The sequence below is a fragment of the Drosophila simulans genome, chromosome X (assembly GCF_016746395.2).
Source record: "Drosophila simulans strain w501 chromosome X, Prin_Dsim_3.1, whole genome shotgun sequence".
Classification (NCBI taxonomy): domain Eukaryota; kingdom Metazoa; phylum Arthropoda; class Insecta; order Diptera; family Drosophilidae; genus Drosophila; species Drosophila simulans.
This window is the reverse complement of record NC_052525.2, coordinates 15,204,236-15,221,361: the sequence shown is the minus strand read 5'-3', so window position 1 is coordinate 15,221,361 and position 17,126 is coordinate 15,204,236. Positions and strand designations below refer to the sequence as shown.

General features: G+C 46.8%; 7 protein-coding genes and 1 long non-coding RNA gene across 11 annotated transcripts; 3 read left to right on the top strand and 5 right to left on the bottom strand.

The window, feature by feature from the left end:
- Positions 1–284: 284 nt before the first annotated feature.
- On the bottom strand, positions 285–2,388 carry LOC27209364 (diphosphomevalonate decarboxylase). Of its 2 annotated transcripts, none has more exons than XM_016184799.3 (4): positions 2,229–2,388; positions 2,097–2,167; positions 1,581–1,698; positions 285–1,520 (listed from the first exon to the last, which is right to left on the bottom strand). In XM_016184799.3, exons 1-4 carry the CDS (start codon positions 2,278–2,280, stop codon positions 595–597), a joined length of 1,167 nt encoding a protein of 388 aa, XP_016039447.1. In that variant the 5' UTR covers positions 2,281–2,388; the 3' UTR covers positions 285–594. The 2 variants fall into 2 exon arrangements, with proteins under 2 accessions (XP_016039447.1, XP_016039448.1); XM_016184800.3 differs by having other exon boundaries at positions 2,225–2,366.
- Positions 2,389–2,558: 170 nt separating this feature from the next.
- LOC6726062 (T-complex protein 1 subunit zeta) lies at positions 2,559–4,910 on the bottom strand. The gene is made up of 2 exons (XM_016173958.3): positions 4,633–4,910; positions 2,559–4,232 (listed from the first exon to the last, which is right to left on the bottom strand). The coding sequence occupies exons 1-2, from the start codon at positions 4,767–4,769 to the stop codon at positions 2,768–2,770; spliced, it is 1,602 nt and encodes a 533-aa protein (XP_016039446.1). The 5' UTR covers positions 4,770–4,910; the 3' UTR covers positions 2,559–2,767.
- A 58-nt stretch (positions 4,911–4,968) lies between these two features.
- LOC6726061 (putative zinc finger protein 840) lies at positions 4,969–10,029 on the top strand. Its single transcript, XM_002107007.4, has 3 exons — positions 4,969–6,092; positions 6,247–6,603; positions 6,997–10,029. Exons 1-3 carry the CDS (start codon positions 5,370–5,372, stop codon positions 8,188–8,190), a joined length of 2,274 nt encoding a protein of 757 aa, XP_002107043.2. The 5' UTR covers positions 4,969–5,369; the 3' UTR covers positions 8,191–10,029.
- Positions 6,128–7,001, bottom strand: LOC27207031. 2 transcript variants are annotated; one of them, XR_005544614.1, is made up of 2 exons: positions 6,742–7,001; positions 6,128–6,646 (listed from the first exon to the last, which is right to left on the bottom strand). It is a non-coding gene; the product is annotated as an uncharacterized LOC27207031 (long non-coding RNA). The 2 variants fall into 2 exon arrangements; XR_005544613.1 differs by having other exon boundaries at positions 6,746–7,001.
- A 945-nt stretch (positions 10,030–10,974) lies between the features above and the next one.
- On the bottom strand, positions 10,975–12,189 carry LOC6726060 (DNL-type zinc finger protein). Its single transcript, XM_002107006.3, has one exon. It carries the CDS (start codon positions 11,988–11,990, stop codon positions 11,415–11,417), a length of 576 nt encoding a protein of 191 aa, XP_002107042.1. The 5' UTR covers positions 11,991–12,189; the 3' UTR covers positions 10,975–11,414.
- Positions 12,190–12,418: 229 nt separating this feature from the next.
- LOC6726059 (required for meiotic nuclear division protein 1 homolog) lies at positions 12,419–13,901 on the top strand. The gene has a single exon (XM_002107005.4). It carries the CDS (start codon positions 12,565–12,567, stop codon positions 13,825–13,827), a length of 1,263 nt encoding a protein of 420 aa, XP_002107041.1. The 5' UTR covers positions 12,419–12,564; the 3' UTR covers positions 13,828–13,901.
- Positions 13,902–14,261: 360 nt separating this feature from the next.
- Positions 14,262–15,802, top strand: LOC6726058 (actin-related protein 6). The gene has a single exon (XM_002107004.4). It carries the CDS (start codon positions 14,526–14,528, stop codon positions 15,738–15,740), a length of 1,215 nt encoding a protein of 404 aa, XP_002107040.2. The 5' UTR covers positions 14,262–14,525; the 3' UTR covers positions 15,741–15,802.
- LOC6726057 (iron-sulfur cluster assembly 1 homolog, mitochondrial) lies at positions 15,789–17,032 on the bottom strand. Of its 2 annotated transcripts, none has more exons than XM_016173957.3 (5): positions 16,821–17,032; positions 16,667–16,720; positions 16,407–16,482; positions 16,259–16,336; positions 15,789–16,188 (listed from the first exon to the last, which is right to left on the bottom strand). In XM_016173957.3, exons 1-5 carry the CDS (start codon positions 16,902–16,904, stop codon positions 16,085–16,087), a joined length of 396 nt encoding a protein of 131 aa, XP_016039444.1. In that variant the 5' UTR covers positions 16,905–17,032; the 3' UTR covers positions 15,789–16,084. The 2 variants fall into 2 exon arrangements, with proteins under 2 accessions (XP_016039444.1, XP_002107039.2); XM_002107003.4 differs by having other exon boundaries at positions 16,259–16,333; positions 16,821–17,030.
- Positions 17,033–17,126: the final 94 nt, after the last annotated feature.

Genomic DNA, 17,126 nt, shown 5'->3' with positions numbered 1-17,126 from the left:
GCAAAAATAACATCAATATGCTAAAACAATTCAAAAAGTTTTCACTTCAACATTTTCTAAAGCAGCCGCCGTTTACTTTGCACAAAGCAATCAAATATATGTGCATAAATAAACATATTTCAAAACGCAAATTTATTCTATTCAAACAAATGTTTGCACTGCGACCCCACAAAAAGCATTCAAAATCGAAAAGAAAGAAGTTAAGTTCGTTTACAAAGCGTATTTGTTGATTTTCTATAAATAGTATAAATACAAATGCAAAATAAATATAAACCAAAGTTAGCTCAAATTGCAATTGGAATTGATTTCCGTTTTTCATAATTTTATTTAAACAAAAGCCAATCATTTGTTCACCGGAATTCATAAATAAATAAGGTAAAAATAAATAAAGAGGATAAATTAAGGTGTTGCAATTGAGATATTCAAATTTGGTCACGTAAAAAAGAATAATCGTGCACATTTTAAATGTTTATATGTGCCCCATTGTACATTTTGATCCATCCCACATTTTCGCATAAATATATTATAAAAAATATTTCCTTTATAGAATTTCTGTGCCCTTCCTCATGCAATTCATTCTCAAAATCACTCTCATCACTCCAGCGGAAGTCCATTTATCAATAAACTATTATCAGCTCTTAGTTCTCTTGGTCCTTCACCGACTTTCGTGTGGATTATATATCTGAAAGCATTTTTAGCATGAACATCTAGTGAATCCAATTTGCTGCTCTCAGCATCTTGCACTTTTGGAATGGGAAGACCTCGCAAGTAGGTGTCACCATCCGCCAGATCATTGGGGAACACCTTCAGGATAGCGCTCAAGAGATGCGGAACGTGCTCCGCCAGGACGTAAAGGCATGCATTTGGACCAGCATCGAAGGTGTACGCGGCATGATAGCTACCCATTCGATCGTTATAATCGTGAACGAAGGACACGATCCTGTGCGACACATCGTTCATGTAGACACACGGCGGATAGGTGTCCAGGGCGACGGCATGGAACTGATTCGAGTCCTTCATCGTTATCTCGGCGAATGCCTGAAAGTCATGGCTAGCGATGGCCTCCCTCAATCGGGTAATCCGGTCGGGAACCACTTGATCCACGCGATGCTTGATCAACTGCGACGTCTTCACCGCCTGTTGCATGCCCCTTGTCGAGGCAGTCTTCTTGCGTGCATCGTTAACGACCAGAATGAGCACATGCATGTTGGGCCAGTGGTCGGAGGGAGCTATTTGCCTCGCCACCGAATCGCTGCCATCATCCAGTGCTCCGCGATGCCACTGCACAAAACCGCCATACAGACTGCGACATGCCGATCCACTTCCTTGCCGCGCCACCGTCGTCAGCTCCTCACTCAGCGGTATGTCGTAGAGTCGGGACAGGGAGTACACCAGGCAGGCGTAGCCAGCTGCACTGGATGCCAGTCCGGCGGCGGTGGGGAAATTGTTAACGGATGCGATGTGCAGCTTCCAGGTTGGCGGAACCTTTTGGGAGCCACTCGCCACAGCCAGTCGATGAACTGCAAATGCATTTTTATAATTAAGATTCTATACGTTTATATATTTAACTATAAACTCACCTTCCTTCAAACAGCGCTGCAGGCGGGAACCCTCTTCGAAGGGCACCTCCTCCCCATTCAGCCACATGCGATTCCTTTCAAAGGATTCCGATGCAGTCACTGTTGTCTTGGCGCAGAGCTTGGGTGGGTGATGGGATCAAGAAAAGTAATTGTTCAAGATTTTCAAATTCTTGATAAATTGTTATTTAAAAAAATAAGTTCAAAATTACAGGATGTCGAACAACACATATTCAAAAACCCATTTTTTAAGTTAGTAATTCCTTTTTAATCTTAAGCAAATTCTGTGTCGACATAAATCGAAAGAGAATCGCTGAAAAGTGAAAATCTGTGAGATCTTCCCAAATTAAATAGAAAGTTTTCGTAATATTTACATTTGTGAGAAAATTAAAACTTCGACTACGCGCACTTTAAACATAAACCATTATTAAAAGGTATCCAGCATCTAAGGTTTTTTTTTTAACCACAATTTGTTGGATTTAAAACGCAAATAAATATTTAAATATCTTTCATATTTACCTCATCGGTGCTCAGAGTCATGCTAATTGAATCATTGACGGGCAGAATGAGCTCTTCGTGCCGCTTTCCCCCTTTAAAGGAATGCATATGCATAAGTTTATGCGCTTGTAAGATATGTATTAATTTACCCACAATATTTGATGAGCGCTATGTTCACGGGCGCCACACAAGTAACCGAAAACATGTTTGAATACGTTTTTAATTCAGAAATTCACTTGTTTTCAGCTGCTTTCCAGCGAAAGCGACAACTGTTGACTGCGGTGTGACCAGCAGTGGACTCTTCAAATATACCATGTGGCTCCAAAGAAAAATGTTGTGGTGGATATTCCCCCATTACCGCCCATATTAAGGTTTGCGTCACGGCTAAACCGCTATTTTCATTTATTTTTAAACCAACGGTTCGTGGTGAGTAAACATTAGTGTTAATAAAAGTAGAAAATACATTAGCGTTATATAGAATATAGTATAGAACTGTGTATGATTTTGTATTTATTATTTGAATTGTATTTTTATTGTGAATACTTGCAGCCGCAACCATTCCGAGTTCATGTGTTTCCAAATTATTTACGTGTTAAGTTTTGTTTTGGTTGTGTGGCTTTGAGAGACGCGGGTTAAGGAGCATGTGGTGCATTAACTTGGTTAACTTGAATGGGTCGGATGAAATGATGGGACTAGCCCTTGAGGCTCGTCATGCCCGCACGCATCACCTCGTCGACGAGAAGCAGGTTGCTGGCAATGATAGAGCAGGAGTTGAGGATCTGCTTCTTAACAATGTAGTTGTCGTAGACGCCCAGATCCACGGGCTTCATGGGCTCGCCGGTGGCCAGATCCAGGCCGACCAGTTCGGGACTCAGGCGATCCTCGACAGTCAGCTTGACGATTGTGTCCTGGGCATCGTAGCCGCTGTTCACGGCCAGCGTCTTGGGAATGACCAGCAGAGCATCGGCAAAGGCCTGCACTGCCAGGCGGGACTTGCCCTTGATGGTATCCTTGAAGGCGACCAGCTCGTTGTAGGCGCGCACCTCGAATGCTCCAGCTCCGGGCACCAGAGCCTTATCGGCAATGGTGTTGTTGATGGCACGTAGACCGTCCCTGATGGCGTCCTTGATCTGGGTGATCGTGTGCTTGTTGGGACCCTTGATCAGGATCGTGACCGACAGCGGGTTCTTGCAGTCCTCCACGAAAGTGTACTTGTTCTCGCCCAGAACATGCTCGTACACCACACCGGCGTATCCCAAGTGCTCCTCCTGCAGATCGTCAAAGGAGTTCATTGCAGTGCCACCGCAGGCCAAAGCCAGACGCTCCATGTTGCGGCGCTTGGCGCGACGCAGGGCCAGAATGCCTTCCTTGGCCAGGGCGTCCAGCGAGATGGGGTCGATGCCCTTCTGGTTGATCAGGACGAAGGTTTTGTCGGTGCCATCGCACACGGAGCGCTTCAATTCGATCACCTTCTTCACACGCTGGTCGATGAATTCGCGCTCGGCGCGCACAAAGGCCTCACGCTCCTCGGCGGTCTTGTAGAAGAAGCCAGAGTTGACCTCGGCCTTCTCGTACTCCAGCGAGACATTGGCCGTAAGGATGTAGGCATTCTCCAAACGCTTCGGCATGTCCGGGTGGCGGGCACCATGGTCCATGACCAGTCCACGCACCAGCTGTGTATCGGTATCGGATTTGTGCTGCATCTCCATCAGCTCCACCATGTGGAGGTCCACGGGCTTGGTCTTATCGGCACTTGCAATGGTCAGCACGGCATTCACGCAGACGTCTGTAAGCAGATCGGCCAGGGCGGGATGCACCTTGGTCTTCAGACTTGTGTTGGCCACCTCCACCAGGTTCTTCTTGTTGATCTCCACGGGCACCTTGACCTTATCGAGCACCTCCAATGCCTTGTCGCGTGCCTTCTCGAATCCATCGGTCATGATGCGAGGATGCAGTCCCTCGGACAGATAGATATCGGCCTGCTTCAGAAGCTCGCCAATAAGCATCACAGTGGTGGTGGTTCCATCGCCGGTGGAATCATCCTGGGCCGTGCTGGCCCTGGCAATCATAGAGGCAGTCGGATGCTGGATCTGCATTTCGTGCAGCAGGACATTGCCATCCTTGGTGATCTTGATGTCGCCGGCGCCAGAAACCAACCTGCGAAGTTTCTAGAATTAGTATGTTTGTTTCACGTTTCACGGCGCGTGAGTCAAGTCACGCCTCTTTCGATGTCACTTTCTGAATCACCCGGTGCTGTATATGCAGTTAAACACACATTTCTCACTAAATTAAAACCTCTGGGGGCATCTTTCATTTAAGATTCTTTTAGTAATTGAATAAAAACACTTGGATTGTAAACTTTTTGCCGCAGACTTGCAACATTCCCTCTCTTTCTTTTGCGATGACGCATACCGCTAGTTCAAGTCTAACCTCAAACTTGCAGTCGCCGCAGCTGTGGCGAAAACGCTTGTTTTTTCGCCTATATACTTGCATTCTTACTTAAATTGCTAATGACACGCAAAGTGAGGAATATTAGAGGCCGGTTTCAGTCACTTACATTTTGACGGTGCCCTTGGGTCCCAAATTGGAGCGCATCACATCCTGCAGTCCCTTGGCGGCACTGATATTGATGGCCAGAGCCTGAGAGGCGCGAGCAAACTCGGCCTTGGGGTTCAGCAAGCTAATCGAAGCCATCGCGTTTCGCAATTAAACAGAGATTTTCTTAACTGGGCGAATTAAATCAATAGGAATCGGCACAAATCCAAGCACGCTGAAAGTTTGCCGAATCGAAGAAATCAGATGACAAGTGTGACCAGATGGAGGGAAACCCAACTAGAGACTTCAAATCAGTACAATCGATAGTATTGATAACGATTTCTTAACATCTTTAACGATAGTTTAAATCACTTCCAATTTGTAGCACTTTTATTTGTTTCTAATTAGATTTTTCGTTTGCACGCAACGTATTCATGTGGTTAACATGTAAAATTACATTTTAAGAATTTGTCATATATTTCCCGCTAGTAATGGCTTCTTTCCCGCTAAATCACAGCAAAATAAGCCGCAACATTTAATCGGCTCACCTGCGACCACCGATGGCGATTAGTAAATGAAATGCAACCGTGCGCCCAAACCCCAACACTAAAAAGTTTTTTTTTTATTGGCCAAATCGGGATAAAATCAAGTCAAAATAAGGCATAATACTAGAGTGCGCCAACCGCAGCGTAGAGTAACGAGAGACTTAATTGAATTCCGATCGTTAACCGGACAGGACGAGGATCCGCAGGCGGCGCGATGAGTGTCCTGGCGTATCCACGTACCAACGACGAGGAGATTTTCCGTCACTGCACCAAGGACTGCGGCATGGTGACGGCCACAGAAGACTTCCAGTACTTCGCCCTGCGTTGCATCTTCTGCAGCGAGAAGTTTCTCTACTTCGACTCCTTCATCGGCCACATGCAGACAGTTCACCTGGGCGACCAGTCCGTGGCGAATACCTCCTCCCGTCTCCCCTTCAATCTCGGCGAGCCCATGTCCCTGTCCGGTCGTAACGGGGATCTGCCCAACTTCCACGAGATCGAAGACTTAACTGACGCGGACACAGCGCTGCTGGAGCCCCAGATGGTCATTAAACAGGAGCTCCAGGATCTGCCCTGCAGCGATGATGATGTAGTCGCCGGCGAGGAAGACGACGATGAGCAACGGCTAAACGATTCCGAGGCCGATGAGGACGAGGCCATACTACCCGAAAGCGATGTACCAGTGGTCAGTTCCAAGACGCGAGCGCGCAAAAAGGTCACAAAGCAGCGCCAGAGGGACATGTCTAGCGAGGTTCTCATCGCCGGCGACGGCGATTCCTCAATGGACGACTACGGTGATCCAGATCACAGCTATATGGACGACAATTCCGGAGAGTACATGGACTTTGCCGGATTCGACGGCGTTAACCACAGTGGCTTCGGACCCGAATCGGACTTTCTCAGCTATGATGAGATGGTGGAGGAGTCCCTGCTGGGAGTAAGTTATATTTTTATGCTATATACATACAGACATATATTTTGGGCCAAATTTTCGCCCATCGATTTAAAAGCTTCATTTATTTCACCCTTAATTTTCACTCATTTCCATATATACCTATTTGTAATGATTTTATCATTTTCCCACCCCTTAGCGCGACCGGGAGGTTACGATGCACATCAAGGACCGCAAGATGATCCAGTTTCTCATCCATTCGTATCAGCGCAACCCCTTTCTGTGGGACCACGGCAATGCACAGTTCCGGGATCGCGTTAAGCGCGCCCGCTTCCTCGACTGGATTGTGCTGGAGTTCAAGAGCCGGTTTAACATCTCGCTGGCCAAGGACGCCATCACCCGCAAGTGGGACAACCTGCGCACGGTATACAAGCGGGAGTGCAATCGCATGGCCCTGGAGAAGACCAACATCAGTACGCTGTGGTACTTCAAGGAGCTGCACTTCCTCAACGAGGTATACAGCTACAACGATAAGATGTCCGATGCTGTTGTCAAGGTTAGTGGTTCTCCCTTGAATTCGATCCTATGCGTCCGCTTTTCTGAAATGGGGGTGGATTGAAACGAAATCTTGTTAGCGGATTAATTAACATAAACAGGTGGGCGACTTGAGTCGAGAAATTATTTATTTATCCACCGACGTGATTAGGTGGTTGGCCACCAAATCCTCCGTTTACTTCAAACATCGTAATTGAAGTCTTCAAAATATAATGGTCGACTTTTCTACGCCACTAATTAATTTTTCAACTGAATTTCTCCTGCATATGCGCAGTAATAGATTCCTCTCCTCCTTCCCACCTCAGAATGCAACTCGTAAATGCCTAATCAAAGTTGTTAGTTTTGTGGGGCTGGCTAAATAAATGGCAATCAATAACTCTCATCCTTTTGACAGGAAACCTCCTATCGCCGCCGCTTCTCGGCCATTTGGAACGATACGTCTACTGCCAAGCTGCTGAGCATGGTGAAGCGGTACCAGTGCTTTTACAACCGCTTCGATCCCGACTACCGCAGCAAGGAGCGACGCGGCGAGGGACTCCATCAGATGGCCATTGAACTGCAGCAGCTGATCGATGTGACCACCATCCAGATATCGAAGCGCATTTCCCAGCTGCGATTCGATTACTCCAAACAGAAGATGGAGCGCCTTAACAGCGAGCGTCTGGGCAAGAAATTCATTGCGAACTATCTGTACTACGATCAGATGCACTTCATGGACGATGACATTCCGCCATTTAAGTGCGCACACTGCCCGGAAATAGTGCAAACACTCAGGGAACTGGACCTCCACATGCTCACCCACCAGCCCAGTTTGGGTGGCGGTTACTATTGCAACATCTGCAGCATACAGTTCCACAATGCCGGGGAGTTCGACAGCCACAAGCAGCTGCATTTGGGCGGCGTAACCGAGATCAAGTTCAACTGCGAATTGTGCACGGCCAGTTTCCGCGAGAAGGCCAACTATGATGAGCACCTGCGGCGCCATAACGAGGAGCTGTTCCTGCCCTCGCTGGCGCTTAATCACAGCATCATGGAGGGCGGCCTGGGAGATGACGAGATCGGAGTCGAGGCCGAGGAGTCCAGAGGCAGCGGCAGTCGCCGAAAAAGGAGGCACGCAGCGAAAGCAACCGATGACATGGTCGACGATGATGATCAAATTGGCGGCGGTGGAGGTGGCGGCAGTGACATTGCCAAGCCGTATGGATGCGATGTGTGCCGCCGCAGTTTCGCCACACCGGGCCACCTGAATGCGCATCGAATTGTCCACCAGGATGAGCGGGAGCGGTGCCATAAATGCGACTATCCGCAGTGCAATAAATCGTTTGTGGCACGCAACAGCCTGTTCGAGCACCTGAAGCAGCACTACAGCAACGAGGAGTTCAAGTGCGACATTTGCGGCAAGACATTCAAGTCGACAAAGAATCTGCAGAACCACAAGCAGATCCACGACAAGATCAAGCGCTACGTCTGCCAGATATGCGGTTCGGCGTTCGCCCAAGCGGCCGGTCTCTATCTGCACAAGCGTCGACACAATCGACCCAATGGTGCCGTCGGCGCTGTTGGGCGTTCGGGTCGTAGCAGTCTGTGAGATAGGGATTGGGAGAGGGACAAGGACAAGGACTGGTCCAAGGCCAAGAGTCGCGGTAGGGGGCGCGGACGTGGCCGTGGGCGTGGTCGCTATGTCAAATAGTTTTAAATTTAACTAAAATTGAAACTGTAACGTCTTTAAATTGCCAACAACTTGGGCAACTTAGTTAGCTTTCATAATCTTAGTTTTAGACTCACTCCGATGTTCAGATATATTTTGCAAATTTAATTCAGTTGAAAACCAATGCCAGGGAACTGAAAAATAACTTTGCATCCATGCAGCTATCATACAAATATCATATTTGTATCTCTAATATTGTCTGAATCGAAACCGCGAACAGGGTCTCATGTATTATTTTGTTTTATATTTATTAACTCTCGAAGCTACACCTAATTTAATTGTACTCTATTCGAATCCACTTACCTGTAGACGTACTTAAACGCAAAAAGTATTTAACAACAACGCCCATGAATGCAACTTTAGTTCTAAGAGTATGATAGAACACTTACACTTCCTTTGAATTCCCAATGATTTTTGAGTGAGTTCAAATTGACAGAGAAGGCGATAGGAAGGGCCAGAAAGATAGGGGTAGAGAGGTACTTATAATTAATAACAAATGCTTAACATTTCAGTGCCAATTTCGAGTTCTTCTCCCCAGACACAAACAGCATTACAATCTGATTATTGATGTAAGAATTGTATACATTCCTTCCCGTCCCGCGATAATCGATGTGAGCGAGTAGATGCATTCCAGAACTAAGTATTTCATAAAGTATTCTATGTACTAACTATATATTTATACGCAAGAACCACAACTGCAGCAGCCAATTGCCATCAAAACTGATAGACCGAACCGAAAGCCCAGCAACATAAGCCGTTGATTAACAGCAATAACTAAGTTACTAAGCACATCTAACAAGCAACTATGTATGTTTAAGCCACACAATGCGAAAATACAACCACAAAACATAATGTGCAGAACGTTGCGTGGCCACTGGAGCATTGCCATCGCGCCTGATGGCCACGAAACGCACTGTCCGCGAACGACTGAATCTGTAATACACTTCGAGGCGAGTTAGGTTCTCGAACAAATATCGCGCCACTTCGTCCTGTAATCGTAACTTTAACCTATCCTACATATATGTAATAATATCTGTAAATATATAACGCGAGCAGGCCGATTATGTAACTATAAACAGCATACGAATCGTAGCTATAGCCATGGCAATATGTATAGCGTACGGAAACGAGTGCCCAGTGTGGGACGAAGCTTCATCCTAAGCCTAAGTTCATTTAGCACAATTTCGCAGAGCATCCGGCTCGGCGGCTAACTCATTAATGCGAAATTAGCCAAAATCCAAAACAACGCCTATGCAAGGACTTGGGATTCGGGATTTAGAGGGCGAGCATTCAAACAAATTGTGAAATAGTTAACAGAGGCGAAATGCGAGGTGACAAAAATACAAAACAATTTAGAGCCAGAGGGAGATTATTAATCACAAGAATCGTAACAAAAGTGCGCTTCCAGGAGAATCAGAAGGAAAAGAAACAAACAAACAAAAAACACCACACACAACCTACAAAACAAGCAAAGAGAAACTCATCCGAAAAAAAGAACGAAATATTTAAACAAACTAGCAGCGTAATGAAGATGTATTTTAAACCGTAAGAATCGTCTTCGAAACATGTAAATTAACTGAGAGAAATGATGGCAGAAGCAAATCACAATTTTATTTATCTTAGTAATATCGAATGAGATTTTAGTACCATACAATATATACACAAGCGTATTCGAAGTATTCTCGAATAAATAGGTTTAAATAATTATTTAAAAAGCAAGCCAAACTAGTTTCATTCGAGGGCGGGCTCTTACTTTTACTTTCGAAAACATACTATATGTATTTTGCAACGATTTTTTTAAGAATTTCCCAGCCCAAAGATAAGAAATGACGTTTTTATCAGTATCCCTCGACACTTGGGTTGTCGCGCGTCTGGGAAGATTCAATGGAGGTGGAACCACCAGACGCCATGCCTTGGAATCATCTTGTTTGTTTACACCATTTAAGTAATATATTTGGAATTCTCTTGACGTCACAAAAAGCGCAGCGTCATGCTGAGTTGGGCATTCGAAATTGTATGCCTATATGACACTGAAACAATCTGCTTGGGTTTTATCAAAATATTAAACAATATCTATATATCTCTTTCAATATTTATTATGGCAAAGCAACAGATTGGGATAGATCTTAAAATTTCAAATTTATTTAATTCACTTAGATGTCAACAGTTGGTAGAACCACTTGGCATTAACTACAGACTCCGTGGGACTTACTATCTTCCATCCACGTGCCATCAGCCATCAGCGACCAAAATCCGTTGTTGTTAGCCCATTTGGGGGCATATCTACCAGGGATTCGGCGCCTTAAGACGCAGAAACGATCACTCGACAGGGGCGTGTTTGTCATACTTATATTTATATATGGGGTATGCATTAGTGTCTAGCCCCAACGCCGTATCTATACCTACCAATCCGGCACATTTCACCATTGCGTCGGCAGGTCGGCAGCGTGCCAATTTTTGTTGTTGCGATAATTAGCACTCCCGGCTGTGTTTTGATCGATCCGATCAATTAGCGAGCGGCCACCGAGCCTCTCGACTTCTACCGGCTTCTAGGGCTCTCCAGATACATAAATGCCTCCACTTTTGACTGGGCGGGATTCAGAGTTTCGGGTAGCGTCTAGTATATATGCGTGTGCGTACACAGAAAAAAAAACCAGGTCAATATAGAATAGGCACGGCGTATATTGACAAAAGTGGCGGGCTTGTAGCCCAAAACTTGATAATTGTACATATACTTTAACATTTATATCAACAATTTAAGAGATTTTGCTTTCTGTGTACCCTGATTAGATAGTCTACAGCGGAATAACAGATTTAGCCATATACAATGTATGTTTTTAGCTTTTGAACTGGTCGTTCCTTTAATCACTTTTTTAGGCATTACTCACGGCCCGAAACAATCAACAATTACAGTACAATTATTATATACAGCCGGCTGAGCTCGGAAACAAAATGTGGGATTCCGGTTTGCAGTTGGGTACTTGGGTGCTTGGTTGCTTGGGTTCAATGTGCCACCCCGTGTCGAGTGTGTCCTCCTCAGACACGATTCGCAGGTTGACGGCACCAGGTTCTCACCTCTACTGATGCCCCTTTGACTAGAGTTCCTAAATCAGCTCGCCGCGCTCGTTCACCTTGATCACCCGGACGCGGGCATGCCGGTCGGCCAGCACCTGGTCGATATTCTTGCTGGTACTGATTCCAGAGCTAATGCTGCTATCGCCATCGCTGCCGGTGAACAGTCCCAGATTGTCCTTGATCAGATGGTCGACGGCACAGCCGTCGCACTGTAGGATCACCACGCCGCTGTAGTAGGCCTCCTCGCTGATGGTCTTCGTGTTGCGGGTGTTGCACAGCTTGCAGCGGTACACCAGCTCCATGCGGCGTTGCATGCGTCCGAAGCGCTTCAGTGTAGTTGGCGACAGAGAGCCATTCGCCTGGTTTCCGGACGTGGTGCGTCCCAGGTCAAACTGTTTGGCCGTGAAATGGCACGCATCGAGTATGGAGCGCGGTATGGAAAGCGGTGCTGGACGCGACGATTTTAGCTGCTGCTCGGCATCGTTGGTCAACGGCACGGCGTCCACCGCCGGCTGCTGCTGGGTGGCGTTAAGGATCGCGTTTTGTCCATTCTGGCGCAAATAGTTGAGAGTTCGCGATGTGAAGATGTTGCGCAATGCGTTCATTTTATGTTGCTATTAAGCGGTGTTGCACATCCGCGTTGCTTTCAGCTCTTGTCGCCCGCTGCAGTGCGTCCTGAATTCTGGCGCCGCACGTGCTGAATGTTGGGTAGTTACTGCGTTTTGTTTTGCCCCAAATGGGGAAGAAAATGGTTAAGTGGAGCGATGAAAACAGCTGTTGGCTATCGTTATCGAAGCAGCGCAGGCGGTTGGCTGGAAAACACAGCTTTTTATCGCTTAAATTTAGTTCTCACACTTTGGCTATTTTGTAGCCAGGTTCGGTAATTTGTCTCAATTGGCAGAAGTTTATGTATTGCGAATTGAAGACTCGTAACAGCATTTCGAAAAACAAATTTGTAGTATAAATACCAAGCAATCATGGAAATTTATATCTTAGAAAAAGCTAACGGCTGAAGAACAGAGTTCACCACTGAGCGCCTATCGAACCCGATAATCACAACAAAAGCCAATCGGAGGCCGGCTACTATATTATATAGCTACCAGATACGATTCGTTACCAAGCCGATCTCATCTTCCAGAAATGGGCCAGTAATTGCTGCTGGAGCATAAATCAAAAGCCATGAACTTTGCACGCCTGAGATTGGGGCAGATGGTCCTGGGAGGACTTCGAATTCCGCGCCAGCAGACGCAGACGCAGTGGATGATGGACCGGCGCCGATGGTTGGCCAGTGAAGCCACCTCACCGGCTGCGGCGCCAGCTCAAGCAGCTTCTGTACCTAGAACTCAAACGCAACCGCGGGTAAAACCATTGCCGCTAGCCGAGGAGCGCCTGGAGTCGATACTATCGCCCATTCGCACCAGGATCATTCGAAAGAAGCGCTTGGCCATCGATGAACTGTCCGCTTTAGGGTTTCTCAACACCCGTGGTTATACGACCGCCGAGGAGTACAATCTGGAGGATCTGCAGATAGCCCTTCGCGAGCAGAACCTGTACGAGACGAAGCGTTTCTTCTCCACAGACAATCTGGACGTGGAGCAGAATGTGCTCTTTGTGGCGGCCAAATATCCGACAGGTCAGCAGCCGCGGGAGATATTCTTTTTCCGCGAGGGCTCGGTGGTCTTTTGGAACTGCAGCGACATCGAGACGAACAATGTGCTTAGTTTCCTGCGCGCCTTCGAACGGGAATCGTATGTGAGTGCCCTGGTTCACGGGGAGAGCGAGGTGATGCCCTATACCTACATTCCATCGACGGCGGTGGATGTCGAGGGCGATCTAGTGGCGGAGAGCAGCGACTTCAATGTCACGTCACGGGCATTCTTCCAGAACGGCAAGTTCTTTGTCACCGCCGATACGGATAGTTTTCTGTACAAGTACACCTTCTCCAATGCGATGGCACAGTCAATAAAGCTGGGCATGTGGGAGGCGACACTGGACCGCTACATAGACTCCATAGAGCATCTCACCGAGGATCTAAAGCGTGGTCGCCGATTAAGAATCTCGCGGGCGGCCATGCTGCGAAAAACCGGTGAATTATTTGCCCTGCGTCATGTAATCAACCTATCGTCGGATCTACTGGATGCACCCGATTTCTACTGGGATCGCGAGGAACTGGAGGCACTGTACCTGCAGGTGTGCTCCTACTTCAGCATCTCACGGCGCACCAAGGTGATGAACGAGAAGATCAACCACTGCGTGGAACTGGCCGAGCTGGTGTCCCACAATCTGAACGATGCCCATCATATCCGGCTCGAGTGGATGATCATAATCCTGATCATGGTGGAGGTGGGCTTCGAAGTGCTGCACTTCGTCAGCGATCACAGTGAACCGCATAAACTAGAGGTCCTGCCACTGGCTGCTCCTGCCGCCTCGATTCCCAATTAGCAAGTAGGCTTGGTCGACAGTTTTTTGTACTATATTTGTATTTTCCCGAAATATAGAATTGTTAGCGTTCAAAAGTTCGTTTGATCCGTGCTTTCATTTTATATGTTATCCTTATTTAATTTCTTGTAGACCGTTAAAAAATAACGATTAAAAAAATCTCGCCAGATCCAATTAAAAAAATTGCTAGATTAATCGACAGCACTAAAGCAGACGAAGTGTCATTTGTTGTCCTATTCCGAAAAAAGCTATATTGTATATTGTATATATATTTTTATTGTATGATAGTTGTATTTTGCCGAAATATAGAATTGGTAGCGTTCCAAAAGATCGTTTGATCCGTGCTTTCATTTTATATGGTATCCTTATTTAATTTGTTGTTGGCCGTTAAAAAAAAACAATTTAAAAAATCTCGCCAGATCCAATTAAAAAAATGGCTAGATTAATCGACAGCACTAAAGCAGACGAAGTGTCGTTTGTTGTCCTATTCCGAAAAATGCTATATTGTATTTTGCCGAAATATAGAATTGTTAGCGTTCCAAAAAGTCGTTTCAATATAGTAAAAAACTTTGTTTGATATTTAATATCAAATACCAAATATTACTAAAAAATTTGCTAGAAAAAATTGCTAGATTAATCGACAGCACTAAAGCACCAGAAAGTGTTGTTTGTTGTCCTCTTCCGGAAAATGGTATAGATCCATGTTGAGGGCGAAAAGGATGGCCAACGCTGTGGTGGTGTTGGACAACGGGGCGCACACAGCGAAAGTGGGCCTGGCCAACCAGGATGAGCCCCAGGTGGTGCCGAACTGCATCATGAAAGCAAAGAGCGAGCGGAGACGCGCTTTTGTCGGCAATCAAATAGATGAATGCCGGGACACATCGGCGCTCTATTACATTCTGGCGTTCCAGCGCGGCTACCTGCTCAACTGGCACACTCAGAAAACGGTGTGGGATTACATATTCAGCAAGGACGGCATTGGTTGTTCGCTGGAGAACCGCAATATTGTCATCACCGAGCCGCAGATGAACTTCCAGAGCGTCCAGGAGGCAACGCTAGAGATGCTGTTCGAGGAGTACAAGGTTGATGGGGTATACAAGACCACTGCTGCCGATCTGGCTGCTTTTAACTATGTGGCTGACAGCGAGGAGCGGACTACAATGGAATCGCTTAACTGCATCATCATCGATGTTGGCTACAGTTTCACCCACATTGTTCCCTTTGTGCTGGGACGGCGCGTTCTCGAGGGCATACGACGCATCGACATGGGCGGGAAGGCGCTGACCAACCACCTAAAGGAGCTAATCTCTTATCGCCACCTAAACGTCATGGACGAGAGTCATGTGGTTAACCAGATCAAGGAGGATGTCTGCTTTGTTGCGGAGGACTTCAAGCAGGCGATGCAGGTGCACTATTCGGAGGAGAAGCGACGCGAAATCAGCGTTGATTATGTCCTTCCAGACTTCACCACCGTCAAACGGGGCTATGTTCGTGTTCCCGGAAAGCCACGCGAGGATGAGGAGCAGCAGCAAATGGTGTCACTGTGCAATGAACGCTTCACCGTGCCCGAACTGCTCTTCAATCCCTCGGACATTGGTGTGCAACAGGTGGGCATTCCGGAGGCGGTGGCCGATTGTCTGAAGGCTTGCCCCTGGGAAGCGCACCGCGACCTCCTGCTCAATATCCTTATTGTGGGCGGCAGTGCCCAGTTTCCCGGATTCCTGCCGCGTCTAAAGCACGATTTACGTGCCCTGGTGCCCGACGATCTTGAAGTGTCGCTCATCTGTCCCGAGGATCCGTTGAGGTACGCGTGGTACGGCGGCAAGGAGGTGGCGACCAGCCCCAACTTTGATGAGTTTGTTTACACGCAAGAGGACTACGAGGAGTACGGTTTCCTGGGTATAAATCAGCGATAATATACACGTAGTCGAAGTATTTTTTCAATAATAAACTTGATTCGCAGATGTGTTTTCTAGAACATTCCTTGTCTATATATTGAACTAGGGCTAAAGAGGACAAACTGCCAGCCTGTGGCCAGGAAGCGGGTGCGTCACTTACCTAGCGCTACAACTAAAATTTAACTATAGAACACAACTTAACATTTAGAATTCGTTTGCGAAGTAAAATTTACAAAGGATACGGTGCTTTTGCCAACAACGCAATGAGATACAAGGTCGGGCCGCGTACTGCATTTAACTTGGTTAATTTAGGTCTGTCTGCGAGGCGGGTGCCGGCGGATCTCCTCCGGATCTCCATCGGTTTACATGCTGAACGATTCGCCGCAGCCGCATGTGCCCTTAATGTTCGGATTGTTAAACACGAACTCGCTGGACAGCTTCGATTCCACAAAGTCCATCTCGGTGCCTGGAAGCGAATTATAAAGTGTATTAGCTGGCTTGTCCAATTCTATGTTGCTAAGCTGGTATGAACTTACCCAGCAGCGACAACTGCGCTTTCTTGTCGATGAAAACCTTGACGCCATCCTGGACCACCTCCTCATCCAACTTGTCTGCTGGCAAATATTGAAACAGAAAGCTGAGCATTAGATCTCTACCGAAAAAATTCTGTCCAGAGTGGCTTACCTTTTTGGCTGGCATAGTCCAACGTGTAGGACAGACCATTGCATCCTCGCTGCCGTACGCCCACCTTTAGGCCAACCTGTGGCAGAAACAACATCGAATTTCAGTTATTAACTATGTGGTTTATTTATAGGCAGCCTTGGTTAATTGGACAAAGATAAAGAACTCGAGCTTATTTGTGAAAGGCGATCTTTTGTTAAGGCCATAGAATCCCCACTAAAAGCTAGCCTTGGTTCGATGACAACTTGTCAGCAGTCACTCACCATGTCCGGCTTGTCCTGCAGAAGCGTCTTGATGCGCAGCACCGCCGCGGGTGTCTGGAAAGGATTGGGTGAGATTAGAATCATCAGATCGAAGGGGACTGTTACTTCATCAGCAGCAGCACGCGCCGATTTCACCAGGTTTTAGTTTCCTTACCAGAGTCAGAGCGGCCCGCGTCGGGATTAACTTGCGGCCCTTGACCGCCCGCACTGTCGCCGTTGCCACCACACGTGTCGCCATCGGTTCGCGCGCTTTATATAATTTGTTTTCCTCGAGAATTTCCACAAAAAAATTCGAAAATATGAGTGCTTACTACCTAATGGTCGATAGTACTGTCGATAGTATCACGTGAGATGGCATTAACAGATGTCATCGATTGGCAGTGTCACGGGCTAGCGGAGAAAAGGTTACTACCTATTTGAAAAATAATTTTTTTTAAGTCCCAGAGTCCGGGTAGACTCT

Bases quoted from the DNA above. Each gene is read 5' to 3' on its own strand.
- LOC27209364 (XM_016184799.3), bottom strand. From the start codon at position 2,280: ATGTTTTCGGTTACTTGTGTGGCGCCCGTGAACATAGCGCTCATCAAA. The intron at 1,699-2,096 runs GTAAATATGAAA...CACCCACCCAAG, and splicing joins TGACTCTGAGCACCGATGAG to CTCTGCGCCAAGACAACAGT. The intron at 1,521-1,580 runs GTGAGTTTATAG...ATGCATTTGCAG, and splicing joins GCAGCGCTGTTTGAAGGAAG to TTCATCGACTGGCTGTGGCG.
- LOC6726062 (XM_016173958.3), bottom strand. From the start codon at position 4,769: ATGGCTTCGATTAGCTTGCTGAACCCCAAGGCCGAGTTTGCTCGCGCC. The intron at 4,233-4,632 runs GTAAGTGACTGA...GAAACTTCGCAG, and splicing joins CCCAAGGGCACCGTCAAAAT to GTTGGTTTCTGGCGCCGGCG.
- LOC6726061 (XM_002107007.4), top strand. From the start codon at position 5,370: ATGAGTGTCCTGGCGTATCCACGTACCAACGACGAGGAGATTTTCCGT. The intron at 6,093-6,246 runs GTAAGTTATATT...CCCACCCCTTAG, and splicing joins TGGAGGAGTCCCTGCTGGGA to CGCGACCGGGAGGTTACGAT. The intron at 6,604-6,996 runs GTTAGTGGTTCT...TCCTTTTGACAG, and splicing joins TGTCCGATGCTGTTGTCAAG to GAAACCTCCTATCGCCGCCG.
- LOC6726060 (XM_002107006.3), bottom strand. From the start codon at position 11,990: ATGAACGCATTGCGCAACATCTTCACATCGCGAACTCTCAACTATTTG.
- LOC6726059 (XM_002107005.4), top strand. From the start codon at position 12,565: ATGAACTTTGCACGCCTGAGATTGGGGCAGATGGTCCTGGGAGGACTT.
- LOC6726058 (XM_002107004.4), top strand. From the start codon at position 14,526: ATGTTGAGGGCGAAAAGGATGGCCAACGCTGTGGTGGTGTTGGACAAC.
- LOC6726057 (XM_016173957.3), bottom strand. From the start codon at position 16,904: ATGGCGACACGTGTGGTGGCAACGGCGACAGTGCGGGCGGTCAAGGGC. The intron at 16,721-16,820 runs GTAAGGAAACTA...AATCCTTTCCAG, and splicing joins CGCGGGCCGCTCTGACTCTG to ACACCCGCGGCGGTGCTGCG. The intron at 16,189-16,258 runs GTAAGTTCATAC...ATTCGCTTCCAG, and splicing joins AGCGCAGTTGTCGCTGCTGG to GCACCGAGATGGACTTTGTG.